Source organism: Zalophus californianus, chromosome 14 (assembly GCF_009762305.2).
Source record: "Zalophus californianus isolate mZalCal1 chromosome 14, mZalCal1.pri.v2, whole genome shotgun sequence".
Taxonomy (NCBI): domain Eukaryota; kingdom Metazoa; phylum Chordata; class Mammalia; order Carnivora; family Otariidae; genus Zalophus; species Zalophus californianus.
This window is the reverse complement of record NC_045608.1, coordinates 93,648,050-93,666,868: the sequence shown is the minus strand read 5'-3', so window position 1 is coordinate 93,666,868 and position 18,819 is coordinate 93,648,050. Positions and strand designations below refer to the sequence as shown.

The 18,819-nt window shown below is 53.3% G+C and overlaps 1 protein-coding gene across 4 annotated transcripts in view; it reads right to left on the bottom strand.

The window, feature by feature from the left end:
• NFATC1 (nuclear factor of activated T cells 1) overlaps nucleotides 1-18,819 on the bottom strand; it is a 106,567-nt gene that overhangs the window by 17,337 nt on the left and 70,411 nt on the right. For 2 of the 4 annotated variants that reach the window (XM_027600795.2, XM_027600799.2), the window contains exons 9-10: nucleotides 16,463-16,845; nucleotides 16,156-16,351 (exon numbers count right to left, since the gene is read on the bottom strand). In XM_027600795.2, coding sequence (XP_027456596.2) covers nucleotides 16,156-16,351; nucleotides 16,463-16,845 — 579 coding nt within the window. Of the gene's footprint in view, nucleotides 1-14,171; nucleotides 15,528-16,155; nucleotides 16,352-16,462; nucleotides 16,846-18,819 lie in introns of those variants that run through there. The other 2 variants (XM_027600796.2, XM_027600800.2) reach the window with 2 other exon arrangements.

Genomic DNA, 18,819 nt, shown 5'->3' with positions numbered 1-18,819 from the left:
TCGTGGGATGGAGCCCCACATCAGGCTCTGCGCTCAGCAGGGAGTCTGCCTGAGATTCTCTCTCCCTCCGCCCCTCCCCCTCACTCACATGTGTGTGCGCACGCGTGCTCTCTCTCAAATAAATACATAAATAAAAATTTAAAAATGTCCTCAAAAGAAGGCAGTATGTGGCAGACAAGCTACTTAGAAGTATCTGTTCACAACAGGTGGTAACTCAGACTGAAGACAAGGGGCTGCTGACTTCCCCGAGAAGCAGTGTCCCAGCTTTGCCGAGCTCTTTCTCACACTGAGGTGAGGATATCTGTGGCCATTCCACAATACAGAGCGCTACAGACCACCCCGGACGACGGGAACGGGGGTCCCCGGCCACAGTCTGGGGCTACAGGCCTGAGGCCAGCCTGGAACCACAACGCCAGGATGCACACCTTGCCCACAAGCTGCCGGAGGTCTGGGGAGACTTCCGAGCACACAGCACAATTAGACGTTTCATCAAGATGCTGAGCTCAGGAAGCCTTGGTCAAGTGGACGTCGCTGATGGAACAGGGACCGAAGGTGCTTTAAGAGTCTCCCAAGCATCTGTAAAGACACCCCTGCTGCCCAGGGCCACCATCCGCAGGGATGAGCGGGTATTTCCAAACCCACAGCCCTGCTCCATGAAGCCGGTGACACTGAAGGGCCTGGGAAGAAGCCACCCAGAGGGTCGCGCATTTTTAAGCTCTCCTCACCTTCCCGTCATTGAATGAACGTGCTGGATGCTGCGCCTGCTGAGCACACCCCAGGGCCCAGCAACTCCCAGGGCAGAGGGGCCTCTTCCCAGCTCTAGGAGCCTCCTGGGGCTTCCCAACACCAGGCTCGGACGAGCTAGCAAGGCAGCAGCTTACGGTGGGCGGTGGACACGTCCGTGGGCCAGAGCTCCCCGACCCCACTGCCCACCTGGCCTTGAAAACAGAAACAGGAAGCAGAACAGGGGAGGAAGCGGCCGGCCAGGGAAGGGCCGATTCTGGTAAAAGGCTCGCTTCAAAGCCCAGGTCAAAGCTCGCCCCCAGGGAGCATGCCACGCCTCCGGAGAAATGCTTGTCAAAGTAATCAATCACCTAGTTTCCATCTGCACGTCCCCTGCGCTGCTGCAGGCTGCACTATCAGGACAGGAAGCTTCACTCAGGGTGGAAAACTGGCACTTCGTCCCCTGGAAACCACCGTTTCCATCTCCGCGAGTGACAGAGCATCAACACCGCCATGAACGGGTGATGAGAGATAAGGACCGGGGGGGGGGGGGGGGGGGGGGGGGGGGGAGGGTGGGTGCGGACGCACTGCGCACTTTCCAGCATTTGGACAAAGTTTGGAAGGACAGTCCGACCTGCGTTTTCCATTCTCTGCATCCAGAGAAACACCCAATGAACAGACCTTGACACACATTCTTTGAGCTCTTTTCTGAAATTAAAGTGCGTAAAAAAATGCGGGCAGACCACGCCCCCAGCCCTGCCACAGACGCGCTGTCCTGGGCTTGCTTTGTCCAGTGCGGCCACAGACACTCCCCTGAAGCTGGAGCAGACATGCGGTGACGGACAGGCCACAGCCCAGCGCTGCCGCCTCCCCCCCCGCGCCCTCCCTCCGTCCACCACCCTTTCTCTGTGCAGCCATCGGCCAAGAGGAAATAACTTCGCTGTGCTGGGAGTCTGGGAATCCCAGAAAACATCTTAAATCCACAAAAATAATTGAAGTTCGCTTCTACTGTGCCGCTCAGCTCCATTCTGATTTTTATTACAATGTCAACAAGAGTTTAATTTGTTTTAAAGTTTAGGTTCTTAAATCTGAGTGATATACGGTAGTTTACAGCTTTGCTGGCAACAGCTACTGTGGAAAAAAGGGAAAGTGAATATTAAGGCGATTCTAAGTTTGACATCGTGAGGGCAGGGAGCGATGCCAAAAGCAGCTAGCAGCCCGGCTTTCCCCACCGGGGACGGCAGCCACGTCGTGGACCAGGGGCACACTCCCCATCACCAACCTGGTCCGGGCACAGCAAGTAAGAGGAAATGTCCTAAAATGCAGTTTCTCGAGCGAAACCCTCTCAGGTGTCAGATAGGTCACAAACGGCGCCACTGTCTTATCTGGGGTCCCTTCTGGAAACCAGTTCCAGCAAAAAGACCTGAGCGGGGCCACTGGGGAAGAAAGGCCCTGCCCCACTCCAGAGGTCGTGCCTTTCGACTGCCCAGAGGGTGCTGGTACTGACAGCTCAGAACCACCCGACCTCAAACCTTTCTGGCGTGGACAATCGGCTGAGAGGCTCCCCTAGGTTTCCAGCCTCGCTGTTGCTGGACCAGAGCTGTCAGCCCTGTTAGAACCGTCTGCAGAGACACATAGGACCGCACACCTGCAAACTAGCCTGCTTTATGAGCACAGAGGACAGCAGGGCTGACAAGGCCGTCCCCCCAGACTGAAGGGTGCGGCCCACCTGCGGGCCCCACCTCGGCTGTGGGCCCCGCTGCCTGCTTGCCCTGACCAGATGAGGCCCCAGGTGGCGGCAGAGCTCCCCCACCTCTGCAGCACCTTCCCCCTTCCCTTCCGCCATGGGCTCGGCGGGAGCCAGACCTCGGGCAAATCACAGGCGTTCCTGGATGTGGCTGAGGCCGGGAGCTGCCACTGTCCTCCAGGCCCACTTCCTGCCCTATCTAAAATAACAGCAGCTGTGGGGGCCTGATAGGGCCGAGTCCTGGGGAAGCCTGCACCCTTGGGTGGGAGAGAGGACGGCCAGGGGGCTGATAAGGCCGCCCCCAGGCCCCCAGGCCTGATGACCGCATCCTGCACTGTCTGCCCACTTCAGAACAAAAGAAAACCAGCCGCCGGCTCGGGGAGCGGTAGCCTGCACTCTGGGAGGGGGTGGTCTGGCTGACTCGGCCTATTGTGCAGAGTATCAGGCTCTGATTAGCTGGGGTCCCCTGGGCCAGATAAGGGCGGATGTTTCAGAAGGGAATAGACTTTCTTTGTTCTTTACTGTGTGCAAGTGTCCACGTAATAATCTGGAAGGAAGGAAGAACGCTGCTTCAAAATTGAAGCTGAAGAAAGGTAAAGGGACTCAAAGCTCCACGCGCCCAACTGGCATGAAAAGTGACAGAGGACCTGCATCGCCGATGGCCAGGAAACGTGGACCCCACCACGTGGCTACAGGCGGACAGGTAGTCCTTAATTTAGTGAAACAGGAGATAATGCAGAAGCACACATATTTTCATTCCCTGAGAGAAATTCTACTGTCAGCTCTGTGTTCGTGCCATAGAAACACAGAATTGGAATTTTGTCCTCACGCTCCTTAGGAAAGGAGTCCGAGGGCTGTACGCATTCCACAGAGGAAAACTCTGCAGGACACACACAAGCCTCGTGCTTGAACAGCACAGTCTCTCGTCCCGCACCCAGTGTTTTAACAAATGTGCTTGACTCCGAACACGCTAGAAGGGAAGTTCCTTCAGCTGCACCAAAGCTGCAGACCCAAACCCACCCCAAGAAATGTGTCCGTGCCAGAGTGCTACTGCCTCCTGAGGTCGGGCTTTTCTGGACAATGTCACGTACACGGAGCCATGGAAGATGAGGTGTTTGTGCCTGGCTACTCTGACTTCGCCTGGGTTTTCGAGGTCCCTCCATGGCGTAAGGTGCGTTAGCAGCTCATTCCTCCTTCCGGCTGAGTAATATTCCACCATGTGGTTCTGACGTCCCTTTCCTATCTGTTCTACAGTTGCTGGACACTCGGGTTGTTTCAAATGTTTGGATGTTATAAATGCTGCTGCTGAGAATGTTCGTGTGCAGGCCTTCGTGTGGATGGAGGTGCTGACCTCCTGTGGGCAGACCCCTAACGGTGGAATGAACGGGCCATATGATGAAGCTGCGGTCCTCCGAAGAGCCCACCCATGCGGCCGTGGCACCCGACGTCTCCACAGGTAACGGGCGGGGGCTCGTTTCTCTCAAGAGTGTCACTGTCCCTCTTACTGACTGTCGTCACTCAGATGGGTAGGAACTGAGCTCTGCGTTGGTGTCATATTTGCATTCCCTGATGACTAATGACATGGAGCATATTTTCACGTGTTTATTAACATTCATATGTCTTCTCTGCAGAAATGTCTGCTTACATCTTAAAGCCCAGTTTTTGAGTAGGCTGTCTTATTATTACTGAGATAAAAGTTTCTGTATATTCTGGATATGAACCCTTTATCAGATATGTGTTTTGCAAATATATTCTTTTAGTTAGCTGCTTGTCTTCTCGTTTTCTTAACGGTTCTTTTGAAGCAGAAAAAAATGTGAATTTTGATACGGTCTCATTTACCAGTTTTTTAATATTGGACTATGTTTTTGGTATCATATCTAAAAAAATCTTTGCCTGATCTAGGGTCTTAAAGATTTTTCTCATATGCTATCTACTAAATCTTTTATTGTTTTAGCTTGTACATTTAATTCCATGATCAATTTTGAGATTTTTGTGTATGGTGTGAGGTTAAAGGTACAAGTTCATCTTTTGCATGTGGACATCCAAATGTTATATCAGCATTTGTTAAAAGGCTATTCTTTGCCCCAGTTAAATGGCTTGGCATTTTTGTTAAAAATCAATTTATCATAAATACAAGGATTTCTGAATTCTAAATTCTGGCCATTGATCTCTATGTCTTATGCCAATACCACACTGTCTTGATTATTGTAGCTTTATAGTGAATCTTGAATCGGGCAATGTGTCTTCCAGCTTTGTTCTCTGTTTTCAAAATTGTTTTGGTTACTCTGGATCTTTGAAATTCCGTTTGAATTTTAGGATCATTCTGTCATTTGTCATGTTCCTGAAAAAACAAACCCAAAAAACCTGCTAGAATTTTGATAGGGATTGCATTGATTCTATAGATTAATTCCATTAATTCCATTGTGATCAGAATTAATCCTTTAAAGTTTATTAAGGCTTGTTTTATGACCTACTAGGAAGTCTATCCTGGAGAATGTTCCATATACACCCCATTCTGTTGAGTGTTCTATAGATGTCTTCTAGGTCCAGTTTTTGACAGCACTGTTCAATTGTTTTATATCCTTGTTGACTTCTTGTCTAGTTGTTCCATCCATTAGTGACTGTTCTATCCATTACTGACAGTACGTGGTGAGGTCTCCAGATATTATTTTTTTAATTGTCTTTCAGTTTATCCCTTCAAATCTGAAAATTTTTGTTACATGTATTATGTGGTTCTGCTTTTTAGGTGCAAAAATATTTATAATTGTTATGTCTTCCTGCTCAATTTACATTTTACTCATTATAAAATGTCCGTTTGTGTCTCCAGCAACATTTTCTTTGGTCTTAAATTGATTTTGTCTAATATTAGTACAGATACTCCAAATGTCTTTTGGTCACTATTTACCTGGTATAACTTTTCCAACCTTTTACTTTCAACCTATTTGTGCCTTTAAATATAAAGTAATTGTTCTGTAGACAACATAGAGTTGGATCTTTTTTTCAAAGACTATACTTTCAGGGATCATTTCTATAGTTTATTTGTTTGTTTGTTTTTTCCCCCAATCCGGTCTGACAACTGTCACCTTTTTATTGGAGGGTTTGGTTCATTTACATTTAATGTAATTTTATTGTAGAATTTACATTTGCCATTTTGCTGTTTGTTTTCCATGTTTTGTGGGGTTTTGTTTTTTGTTTTTGTTGTTTCTATGATCTTTCATTACCGCTTTCTTTTGTGTTAAATAGGTGATTTCTAATGTATCACTTAAATGTGTTTTTGTTTTGGTTTTACTCTGTATATTTTTAAGTCAGTTTCTTTATGGTTCCTCTAGAGATTATGATACACATCTTAACTTAAAAATTCTATTTCAGCTAATTAATATTAACTTGTTTTTAATAACATATGGAAGTTTTTCTTTACCATGGCTTCCTTCCCTACCCTTTCCTTTCTGCTGTTACTGCCACACCAATGACATCTTGATATAAACCCATCAGAACAGTTTTGTAATTTTTGTCTTATGTATTTTCTTTTAAATGAGTTAGGAGAAAAAAAGAGTTTAAAAATATGTATGCTGTCTTTATCTACATAATTACTTTTTATCAGTGCTTTTTATTTCTTTGTGTGGATCTGAGTTGCCAAGAGCCGAGAGGACTCCTTCCAATACTTCTTGTAGGTCAGGTCTGCTGGCAACAAAATTTCTGCATCTTTGCTTACCCAGCAATGGTTTTATTTCTCCTTCATTTTTAAAGCTAGTTTTGCTAGATATGGGATTCTAGATCAACAGTCTTTTTCTTTGTGGCCTCTGTGATCGCTCATGAGAAGTCAGCTGTTAATCTTATTGAGGATTCCACATAACTGATGACTTGTTTTTTTTCTTGCTGCTTTCAGGACTGCCTCTTTTTCTTTGACTTTCAACAGTATGGCTATGATGTATTTAGGTGTAAATCTCCGGATTTATTCTACTTGGAATTTGTTGATTTTTTTCGATGTATACAATGTTTTTCATCAAATTTGGGAAGATTTTAGCCATTATTTCTTCAGATATGTTTCCTACCCCTTTTTCTCTCCCCTCTCTTTCTGCATTCCCAACATACCTATGTTTGTATGTTTTATGGTATCCCACATGTTCATTTTTCTTTATTCTTTTCCCTTTCTATTCCTCAGACTGGATAATCTATAAACATTTCATCAAGTTTGTTGATTCTTTTTCTCTGCCAACTCCAATCTGCTGTTCAGCTCCTATAATGAATTCTTCATTTCAGTTACTATACTTTGCAAGGCTAGAATGTCTATTTAGCCCTTTTAAAAACTTTTAATCTCATTATTGATATTCTCTCTTTGGTGAAACATTGCTGTCCTACTTTCCTTTAATTCTTTAAACGTACTTTCAGTTCTTTGAACTTACCTAGAGCAGCTGATTTAAAGCCATTGCTGCTAAGTCCAACATCTGAGCCCTCTCAGGGACAGTCTCTGCCTATGGGTTGTTTCTTTCCCTTCTGTAATGGGACATGTTTCCATGCTTCTCTGCCAGTTTCATAATTTTTTAGTTGAAAACTAAACATTGTAGATAATATATTGTAGCAACTTTGGAATTAGATTCCTCCCCCTGGTAGGGTTTGCTGTTATTGCTGGGTTTTTTTTCTTCCCTTGATGCTGGATATTTGATTAGTGACTTTCCTGGACTAATTCTGTGGGTGGAGGTGGGGATCCTGTGTTCTCTGCAGTGTGTGGCCACTAAGTGTTCTATTCCTCTTCTAAAAATCCTTGTTTTTATTTTTAAGTCTGTCTTCCCAAGGGTCATCCTCAGGTTAGCAAGGTTAACGGTCAATCAGTTATCAGTCAGGAGGTTTCTTTAAATGCCTTCAGTCTCCACCTTCTGTCAATGAGATCGAACTGCAGGCAATCCACAAGTCAGCCTTAGCTTCCACTCTTGCTTTTTGTATAGGTCTCAAGGCCAGCCAGAGGTGAAGGATCCAGTCCTTTCTTTTCCCAGGTCTTTCCTGAGCATGTGCGTGTCCATATGCAGTCTCCCAATCCCCAGGAACATGCTGGGGCTTTTTCAAACTCCCTGCAGGCATCGAGTGTAGCTAGTCTTCTGTTTGCCCCAGTTGAGATCACAGCCTTGGCGGCTCCCACAAGCAAGAGTCCAGCCATCTGTTGTTTTTGGTCATGGTCTGGGAAGACAACTTTTCCAGGGAGCTTCACCATCAGTCAGAATACTGTTTGCACTTTGGGGAAGGGGTTTTTAACAGAGCCCCAAAGAGGCCAGTCTCCTTCACTGTCAGTGAAGCTGCTGGATTTCCACGGCTACGCTCCAAGGAGCTGGGGGAGGGGCATGGGAGTAGCGCCCACTTAAACCACCACAGATCCTGCTCTTCTTAGCAGGGTCCGGTTTTTCTTGAATAAATGCTTTTCAGTTTGTTCTGTTTCTTTGGTGAATTTCCAGATTGTGAAATGATTGATTTGATAGTTTTCTCAGTATTTTTGTTGCTTTTTTTGGGGAGTGCTGACTCACTGAGGCCCTCCCTCCGACACTTTGGAACTCCTGCCTGTCTTCCTGTCCTTCTTGAGCTATCAAAAAGTGCCTCGGATAATGACCAGGAATTCTCTGACCAATAAGAAAATACACGACAGTCCTCTTTGGCTTGCAAGGCCAACTCACACTTGAAAGCCAGACTTTGAAGTAGGAATCTTTGTGCATCACATCTCTAGTAGAGAAAAAGTACTCAATAATAGAGCCAAACCTTGGTAGAGTAGAGAGACTGTTTAAATCAGAGCTGGCAGATCCCCGTCGTGCTCCTGGCTGGTCACTTGTTCTGTGCGATTGTGAGCAGGCCAACTAATATGTGTCTGTAAGCCCCGATTCCTCTGTCCATGGGGCTAACATTGGCAGTCCTGGCTATGGGACTGTTCTAAGGTTGAAAATGTAAATCGAGAGGATATATGTAAAAAGTCACTTTGAAAAGTACCAAAGGCCATCCCAGTCCTGTTACTGGGATTTGGGTTTTCTGTTTGTTGACAATGGTCTGTCATGCTAGATTGGGGGGGACTTTCAGCTCTGATGGGAAGATAATTACTACGATTCCAAGGCTCCATGTTCTTCTCTGCCTGGACTTGACAGACATCTATGAGCCAATGATTCAGTGTTCCTTAGGGATCCATATGTAAGAATACACTTTTGTATCAGGAAGATCACTTGAGAGCGTCCGTGCCTAGCTGGCTCTCTGCCTGGCGCCCCAGGGGCAGGACAGCCAAGTGCCTGGCTTGAGCTACAGGGCCTGGGCTGCTCTTGCAAAACACAGTTGTCCAACAGATGTAGACAGAGCCCTCCACTGCCCTGGTCACCACTCTCCCCAAAGAGACGCCTAGCTCTGATGGTCTATCACCAACTGTGCTTTCTGAATGTGGCCATTATGCTTTTAAATGCCTTGCTTTATGGCTTCATGCTCTGGTGACACAGCACAGTGGCGTGCTACCTGCTGGCTCACAGATCTGAAGGCGTCTGTAAAGAGTGCTCATTCTCAAGTAAAAAAGCTCCACAAGCATCAGAGAAAGGAAAGGCACAGAGCCCAGGCCAGCATCGCACAACTTCCCCCGAAGTGAAGACAGAGTCATTTAAAGAACGTTTGGGAAGGTGCTCACCTCTCTGCAGAAAAACCAGCATGCCAGTCATGAAACGCTCACACATGGACACTCCAGACTACTTGGAGCTTGCCTGTGGCAAAGGACAAAAACACTGCAAGCATGCCCCACGTGGCACATAGACACGGTCACATGTGGGCATCGGCTCTCGGGCCCTCTGTGTTCTTGCTGTTACGGTTTTCAAGACTAAATAGACTTAAGGGTGCTGGGTGTTCAAGCTCCATGAAAGTTTCAGGCTCCTCCTTTTGTTTTCCTTCTACGACACTACTTCTTTCTCTCCAATTAATAATAAAAGGGAAATAAGCTAATGTGTATGATGGGCAGAAGGTTAATATTAGCTAAAAGCAATATGACTGATTCCCCTCCAAGAACAAAGAAAATAATCAGGCCGTATGATTAGAAACATAGTTTAATTCAAAGCATTTCATGCTTGAAGTTAACATCCACACCAGGCAAGAATGGAGAAGAGTGCCCAGAACCTCTCAGACACTGAAGTTCCACCATCCCGTGGGAGGAAGGGCCCCTCCTCCTCCTCGCCCTGCTGCCCATCGGAAGGAACAGCAGAGACCTGACAGGTTATGGGGCCGGGTGCTGGGAGCAGCACTGGCATGTCTGCACCCTATTTATAGAGAGTCTTACTCAGCAGGCCTCTCGGAATCATTGCTGGCCTTCTCCTTCTTCCTCCACAATGGGCCAGCCTACTAAACGCCACTGTCCCAGCGTTCAGCAGCAACAGGTTTGCAGAGGGAAGCACGCGCCTCCTAAGACCGCTGACCCAGGGCTTGGTCCCTCTCTACCCCCCAGCTAACAGACACTCGTCACACCGACCAACAACCTCTGCTAGTTCCGGATCACACTAAGATTTAGGTGGACAAAGACTAAAATATCTGAGCCAACATCTACAAATCTGTGCGCCCCCTGCGGGGCACACTGTCCCTGGAAGCTCGGTTCCATGTCTGCAGAGACTGCCGTCTCCGTGAGGTGCATACACACGGGCTGGAGAAGCCCGCGGGGCCCCTCGAGGCACCCAGTTACCTAGCAAGTGAGCGGTCAGAGGCTCTGCTCCGTGGGCAGCAGCTTCAGGCCCTTCTGCAGGGTCTCCAGAGAACACGCTCACAGAGCCTGCAGCCCACCACGCCGACAGCAGCCCGTCTCTGGGTGGTGTGTGGTGTGATTTTCATGCCTGGAGACTCCCCAGCGGACATGGAAGTGCATTAAGGACTGACCCTGATGAATTATTCGCATGGCTGAATTCATCTATCCGTCATGCAGTAGCTGCCGTCCACAATATTAACGACTCCACATGGTTGATCACCGTGATACAGACTCTTTCCATCATCATTAGGAACGGGGAAGGCCCCAGCCTTGGGCGCCAAGCCAGGTCAGTAAAACTTTCCATGAGGAAAGATTTTGTTCTCTCCCAGAGCAGCCTGGGCTCAGGGACGAGGGGGAGCAAAGCAGGGGGCTCACGGCCCGGACTCGGGCAGACACGATCCTGGCCGCCTGGTCCACCTGCTTGTTGTTTTAATGACATGGAGACTTCTGGAAACCCGAGTGCTCCTGGCGGGGGCTGAGAGGGCTGATTGTGGCGGAGGCTGCAGGGCGGTCGGGGAGACAGTGGCTAAAGCGCAGATGCACCAACGCCTGACCAGCAAGCTTGTCACTTGCAAAGCTCAAAGGAGGTGCTCCGTTCCAGCCAACAGTTACTCCGTCTGTGTGGGTCCCCCTCACATGAAGTCTGGGACCAAGCCCGTGCGATTCAGACGTGTTTAGAGTACCTTTCCAGCAAATGCCGTACATGAGACTGTGCCCCGTGACACGTAAGCAACTGCGTGCATGCACCCGTGAACCGCCCACATGTGCACGTCCGTGAATGAAAGGACGGCCTATCACCACAAGAGCCGCGCTGTCACATAGTTCGGTTCTGTACACGGGCCACTCACAGAAATTGCACCACAGGAATCACTCATGTGGAGCTTTTATGGCCTCGTTTGAAAATCTACATTTAAAATAACATGAGGCCCAAAAAACGACTCTTTTAAAAACGTACCCTTGTGGTTCTGCCACGATTGAGAAGCGTCTAAATTGAGAGTTTAAGTCTTGTGACTGTTGTTGGACCAAAGAATAAATTGTAACTGGTTTATTTATGGGCCAAATACTTTTGAAACAAAACCAGGGAATAGACACAACTGAAAAAGAGATAAATCCTAAAAAAAAGCGGGGGTTCATTTTCAGGCAAGTTGTCTTATGCTTATGTTCTTCCTTAAGAGAAAGAGAAGTCTGGAAAGTGGACCCTTCCGCGTTGGCAGGGGTCCCTCGGCAGAGCAGGCTGCATGCCAGGGGCCGCTCCCACGTGAACCAGGCTGGTCACAACCACTCACGTGCCCCAAGTGCCCTGGCTCTCTGCCACGGCAGAGAACACCCTATCCTTGCCTTTTTCATTCTGTGTTCCTAGAAAACAAAAAACCCAAATAAAACTCCCAGTGTGGAACCCCAAACTGCCACCATGACTTCTGAACAGTGGTTTGGATGGAGCTGGTGAGCAAACGCCCGACAGAAATACGTAAAGGTCATAGTGTCACTCTGGCTGTGGCTTCCGTCACACGCACGGACGGACTCCAGAAATGCCGCTGCTTTGGAGGGCAAGGCCAGGTGGAGCGCCTCTGGGCTCCCTGCCACCTAACTGTTCACCATGGGGGCCGGCCCTCGCCGACCGGGCCCTGCGTCCCTCCCCGTGACTGCTGGAGAGCCGTGTGTGAATCCCGAGTGCAGCCCCAGCCCCAACCCCTGGGAACCCACGGAGCCCGCATGCCTCTGGGAGAAGGCCTCACGGCCACCAGGCCGTCACAGGGCCCGAGGTCCCGCTGTCCGATTGCTGGTCTTTCCAGGAAGTGGGCCCCTGCCCCCGACCCAAAGCCGCCCCGGCCTCCTGCCTCTGCTGGTTGAGCGGTGCGCGGAAAACTTTCACGTTGAGGCCACTTCAAATCCACGGCGTCTCATTTTCTAACTTAGTTTCATGCTACCGTTTCCATTTCTGCAAATTCAGATCTGAGCCACTGACAGAAGACCCGGCCCTGTGCCACCTGCCGTCACCGTAGCCTGCTGCCGAATCCGCGACACCACCTCACACACCAGAAACGCCCCTCGGAGCAGCTCACTGACCACAGGTCAGCAGGGTGGGCGAGGAGGGTGAAAGAGGCTGAGACATCCAACAGCAGCAGGAGCTATGACTCCCCAGCAGGGGCAGTGCTCCCACTCCAGAGAGGCTCCTGCGGGCTGAGCCGGCGGGTGGCAGGGGGCGAGGGCTCAGATACCCAACGCCGCCCCTGGCACAGGCCCTCCGCCCCGCCCCTGGTCCACTCTGGTGGAGGCGGCCCCCTCCCCCACCCAGGCGGTTTGCAGGTATTCTCCGGAAACTTCCTCTGCTCCAGAATGAGCAGAGGCTCTGACGCTGCCCTGGTTTGGCAAGTTCATTTTCAAAAACCCCGATCATGTGGACCATTAAAATGGGGGGCTGGCAAAGGATCAGATCACTGGTGCCAAGTCAAGTCTTGCAGGCTTTCCAAGAGCATCCCAAGGTAAGGCCCACACCACCCATAACACCTGCGAATCCCTCCCATCAGCCCCGTCAAGAGGGCACCAGTTTGAACCCACCCCCCAAACTCCCTCAGAATTCGGGTGGGGAGGCTGGGAGCTCAGGGTCAGACCTTTATCCTGAACTAAACAGTCTCCCGAGAACTAACTTGGCGCAGACCACGTCTGCATCACTGCTCTCGTCAGAGGGTGCCTCCTAGGTCCCAGGGCGCCAAGGTCAGCTGATAGAGTCACCCAGCCTCTCACGAGGACATGGTGCCTTGTCTTTGTTCCCACAGCAAGAAACAGCCAGGCCCGGTCTGCGTCCTAACTGCCTGTGGACTCGGGGCTCCAGCCGCGCAGACAGATCAATGAACGTTCTGTCCGCTTTCCTGACGGTGGACAGACGCCCAGCACAGATCACACGTGTGTGTTCTGGCTGCTGGGGAGAAGGCCCAGCGCCCCCCACTTTCCGTGTTCACCTTCCAGGCACAGCCATGCAGCCTCTGGGCCTGGGGGCCGTACTGCAGGGAAGCCTGAGCCGGCAAGAGGCTGGGGGCTCCCCACTGGCTCCCCTCAGCCTCAGGAAAGGCCGCTCCCGGGGGCTGCTGGCCATCCCCACACAAGCTCTGGAGAACCCACGGAGGGGACACATTATGGCCTCTTCCATAAGGGGTCCATGGCCAGCAGCTCGAGGCTTCCGCTGAGACCCGCTGAGCAGCACTGGAATAGCATGGGTGTGTTTGTGTGCAGGACAACGTGTGCACGTTCACATAAACGCACCATCCGCTTCCTACCGAGCCTTCTCCTGTACTTGCCTTAACCACGATCTGGGTTCTGACCAAAAAATAAAAATAACAAATAACAATAAGCATCTCTCATAAATGCTCTTATGAGCTAACACTGAAAATCTTTATTCACACCTGGCCTGGGATTATGGGGCCTTCTTGGAAACAAGGGCCCATAATTCCAGCCCCAAATCGAGGCGGAGAAAACCTCTTTGCACACAGGCTCCCTGGGCCTCAGAACCTCTGCCCAGGGCTCCCAGGACCACAGGCATGGCCGGGAAGCGCCGGCGGCCCCATGGCAGCTGGTCAGCTCAGGGGGCGCTGAGGCTCAGAGCAGGAGGTGAGACACTAGTGGTCTGGAGACAAGACCATGCTCCCAGGGAGACCGAGGCGGAATGTCTGGGGGGCACGGAGAAGGGAAGAGCTGTTGGAAAGTGGGCTCACGAAGTGGGTGCAGGCGTGGGACCCTCCAGCCAGGGTGCAGCATACAGTGAACGCGGGTGTTCACCACCTCTGCAGCAGGAGCACCAGGACGGGTGTTGGCAGGAGCCCCGGAGGGAGTCTGAGCCAGGAGCCAGCGGGGAGGTGGTGGCTCCTTGCAGAGAGCAGCCCCAGAGCCCTGCTCCTCGAGCCAGCACAGGGTGCTGCACCACGAGGCTGACGGCCGCACCCCTGCAGACGAGAGTCCACGCTGCAGGGTGTGCAGCCAACGGCCCCACTGGACCGAAGGGTCTCACTTAGGTTTGCCCTCCTGACCAAATCCAGTGCCTGCACAGGGCAGCCCTGGTCCGGAGGGGCCTAGAGACTCACGGGGGCCCCGGCACCTTCTCGAGGGTGGATCCAGCAACTGTGGGCTCACCCGGGGCAGGACACCCCATCACACGTGCCATGTGCGCCTCTCCCACCCTCGCAAGGCTGCCTCTTACCACAACACACTCAGGGCAGCAAGACAGACCAGAAGGCCTGCCGGGCCGGTCACCCTAGCTCGCCTGAAAGCACCGCAGGCTTGGCTGGGACCAGGAGAGGAGCAGTGCACATGCTCCTCGGGCCCGCCCAGCTGCTCGTGGGGCCACCCCACAACTCCCTGGGACAAAGCTGAGCTCGCAGAGGGGCCAGGCAGGGAGCACGGCCGCCGTGGGTCTAACCTCAGGGGACGGAATCCAAAACAGAAGCTGAAGCTGCTGAGGTCAGCTGTGGACCCCGAGTGTGGTCCGGGAAGCTGCTGAGTTCTGGGGTGTCCCTGAATGCCTGTCGGGGGCGGGAGGGAACCCACAACAGGCTCCAAGGACATCTCCAGGCTCAAGGGTTGACCAACTATGGAACAAAAATATCTGAGAGCTTGCAGCCCTCAGTTAGGGACGGAGAAGCCTGGGACCGGCCCCGTTTTTACCCCCACGGACGGCAGTGTGAGAAACCCTGAGCACGGGAGCCCTTGTCCTGCCTGGGCCACTGAGCCGAGGGCGATCGCTGGCGGCCAGACGCTGTGGCCGGGAAGGCTTCCGTGTCTCCTGGCCACCCTGACTCTCAGCTTGTGGGGGGAAGGGCCCGTAGGTGCCACCCCCTCTGAAACAGCCACTTCAGGAGCAAACACTCTTCCGAAAACACTCCTCCCAACACCAGGGTCCCAGGGTAGCCCGCAGAACTCAAAACAGTGGAAATGCGACGTTTACGGAGACAGCTGTAGCGGGAGACATGAGCCTTCAATGCAAGGCCCTGACCCCAGAGGAGGGTGTTTCAGGGAGGCTGGGGGCCCTGTGTCCAGCACTGTCCTGGGCTCTCACCCCCATCTGAGTCCAGCAGCAGGGGAGATGGGCATCTAGCTCCGGAAAAGCTTACACCGAATACACGGGTAGCGCCAACGACGGGGGCCCCGGCACCTGCGTACACAATCCACGCGGGGCCCATGAACGTGCAGACTTGGACTGACCATCCTGGGCAGCTCATGGGGCCTCTGGTCACAGCGCTGATCCGCGAGTAGTCAGGTGACCAACATGCGAGAGGACCGCCCACCTCTACGCAGTTCAGGTGGCACCTCATCCCAAAGGCAGGTGCAACCCTGCGGAGTCAAAGTGCCAAGAACAATGGGGTGTCATCCACTGACATTTTATGGACTCGGACGCTTACACCACGCGGCCTGCCTGCAGGTGTGTGGAGAGCACTTCCTTCCGGACCATCCTGACCGTGCATGTTCGGCTGCATTTCTGCACCGAGCACGCCCGTGCGCTCAGGGGGTGAGGTCCCACACAGTGGGGTTTAAGTCCCAGTTCGGGGCTGTCCTGTGGCTTACTCTTCCTCCCCGGGGCGCCTGACAGGGGTGTCACAGCGCTGCACGGAGGGAAATGTTAACCACCTTCAGCTAAGCCACTATTTACAAATCATTCACTCAACTGGAGAAGCTCTTACGACGCTTGGAAACAAGCAAGCCGGACCCGGAGCCACGTGCCAGGACGGCCTCCTCTAAGAGACCTTGTTGGCTCGTGTGAGGCGATGGTCCGTGCAGCTTTGGTCCCGTGGGTCTACAGCCCCAGGCTCCGCGGGACCTCCGGCTGAGGCGACGGAGCAGAGCCACACTGCCAAGGGTTGCCGGGCGCACCCCTCCGCCAGGTGGCTAATGCGCACACCCCTCGTCACACTTGCAGATACGGCGCCAGGCTGCGTGTGCACCTCAGGCCACGGGCACTTACCGTCGTCCAGATACAGCTGGTCCAGCTCCTGAGGCTCTCGCTTGACCGTTACGGGAATGGGGGCCAGACTATGATTACTGTCCTCATGCACCTCGGGCAGCAGCAGAGGCCGGGGGCCTGCGGACTCGCTCCTCGGAGCCTTCGGCAGTCGGTGCTGCTGGTGGCCCATCTCGGATGGGTGGGTGGGGCTGCAGGACTGCAAACAGGTCGGCTCTTGGGTACCGGACGGCAGTGAGGAGGAGGGGCTGTTGGGACAGACAGCTGGCTGGTGGCCCGGGGGACAGCTGCGGCTCAGCTGTGGACTCACCTGTGGTCGCAGCAGGGCAGGAGGCGGCTGCTGGGGGGGGCCAGGGTGCACGCCCACGGGTCTTGGTGTCTCCGGAACGGCGAGGAGCCCTCCGGCCGGCCGCTGAAGTCCGAGGTGACCGTGGCCCGGGCTGGCCATGCCCTTGCTGTAGGTGGCGGAAGAGAGGTCGTGGAGCTTCGGGCTGGTGCTGGGGGGCGGTGACACCATGGTGCTCCTCTGTGGACAGGGCGGGAAGCCGGCCACCAGGCAGGAGCCCGGGTCAGGCGGCATCACCAGCTGCTGGCTGTAGCACGGCTTGGGGAGAGGGCTCGGGCCCTGGCTCATTGGTCCACAGGTCAGAGCAGGCTCGTAATCATCGGTGGGCTCTGTTTTTATGGTAGGAGCTGCAAGAAGCAAAGAGGTTGAATAAACACAGGCTACAGATTGGGCGTGATGGACGGGGCGGGCTGTGGCCAGGGCACCCTTGGAAAACAAACAGCGTCCTGACTGAGTCCCCGTGTGTCTCCGCCTGGTTCTCCCACCCAATTAATAGGAGGGCGTGAGTCACCGTCTCCAGGAAGCTGCAGCTGGTTCTAATACTGAGAACACTGTTTTCCTTGGAATCCCCCCCAGCACTAATGTGCTATAAAAATCCATTTGCAAACTGCAGTAGAAGCTTTGGACCCAAGGGCCCATGGATTTGTAGGAATCAAAGCAAAAATTTTAACTTGGATGTACAATCGCGTTCCTCCTGCTACTGACACCCTATCTGATAAACGTCTGCACATTTGGGATCTCGAGCACACACCAAGATGGCATGGAGATGTCCACAAAACCCAAGAGAAACGGTACATGGCGATCACGGCGGGGGGAGCCCTGGACGTGGGGGGAAGACACGCCCACCCGGGCTCCGCGCTGTGTCTGCTCCTCACAGAGGAGCGCTTGTAACAACAGGCCGCCCCAGCCATGCAGCCCCAGGCCTCCTCCAGTCCCGCCCTCCCCAGGAAGGGGGGCTGCAAGGCAGACGGCGGTAGAGGGCCCGTCTGACCCTCCACCAGGGGCCCCACTTCGAAGGGAACGTTGGTCAGACTACCGGCGGGTGTGCTGGTGGGTTTTTGCAGGACCCTCTGTCTCCCCGGGCGTCTCCTGCCCCCGCGCATCTCGGGGCCCCGTCTGCTCGCCCGTGGACGGAAGTCTGCTCCGAGTCACTGCTCCCAGCACAAGGTGCGCCACACCAGGCACCACGCTGAAGGTCTCATGGGTAACGGCTGTCTCGAGACCTTCCCACCCTGCTGCTTCTTGTAGCGCAGACGGGTGCGTGGCAGGCTGGGGGCCTCCTATGTGGGGCCCCAGCCTTCACCTTAAGTAAAGCAAAACTTGTCTATGCCGGGACCTCTGCCGGCAGCTGTGAACAAGGACCAGGGGCGCTTCCTACACAGGAGGTCTGTGCAGAGCCAGTGTTCCCTCACGTCCAGCTCGAGGGCAGCGCCCGTGCTCCGTGACCAGCAGGCTCCTGGGTGTCTAATTCCCCTGGAATCGCCAAGTCCTAGCACCCAGCTCCTGGGGCTCTCCACAGGATCGTTCTCCTTTGCTCTGCCTTTTTGGGGGCAGGTGAGCCCCATGGGGAGCAGCAGAGCTGGTCTTCACACCAGGCACCGCGGGCGTGGGCTGGTCTGCATCTGCCGCGTGGCCCCCACAGCGCCCGCTCATTGCCAGGAGGGGCCCGTGCACCCACACCACTCTCGTGCTCCTTCGCTGGGAAAGGGGTTTCTCTCTCTTTCCCGGGACTGGGGGTCAGGGCTCTGGTTGAGGGCAAGTCCCAGCAGAGGGCTGTCCAAAGAGAAATCCCTTTGGCTGCAGAAGGGACCTAAGAAGAGCTCACTGTTCCCTGGGTGGCGTTTTATCACCATGCGTCCATCATGCATGCTCTGGGTCAGCTGACTCAGGTCTCGGGGAGGACCCGGGGCCACCGAGGACCCATCTGTGTGTCCAAAACAGCTAGTCTCACTCCTTACGGAGGCCGCAGTGACCCCAGGCCCCAGCGGAGGGCATGCACCTGGCTCGGGGCAGCAGGGCACGAGGGACTAACCGAGACTCCCAGGCTGGGCCCCACCTGGGGGGCAGTGTGTCCCTGGGCTCTGGCGTCCACGTGCAGAAACGCTGTGGCTGTGTCAGGTGGCCTCCAGAAAGCCCCCATGCCCCCAGGGACTTTCTTCCAACTTCCAATCCACCCAGCAGTGACCAACGCAGACCCTAGAGCTGCCAACAGCCCGCACATTTCTGCTGTCAAGCCCCCACCCCAGGCCGTGGCCTCCAGCTGGGCTGCCCTTCTCAGAGAGGCTCTGCCAGGTGGCGCAGCCTGACGCGCGCCCCGTACC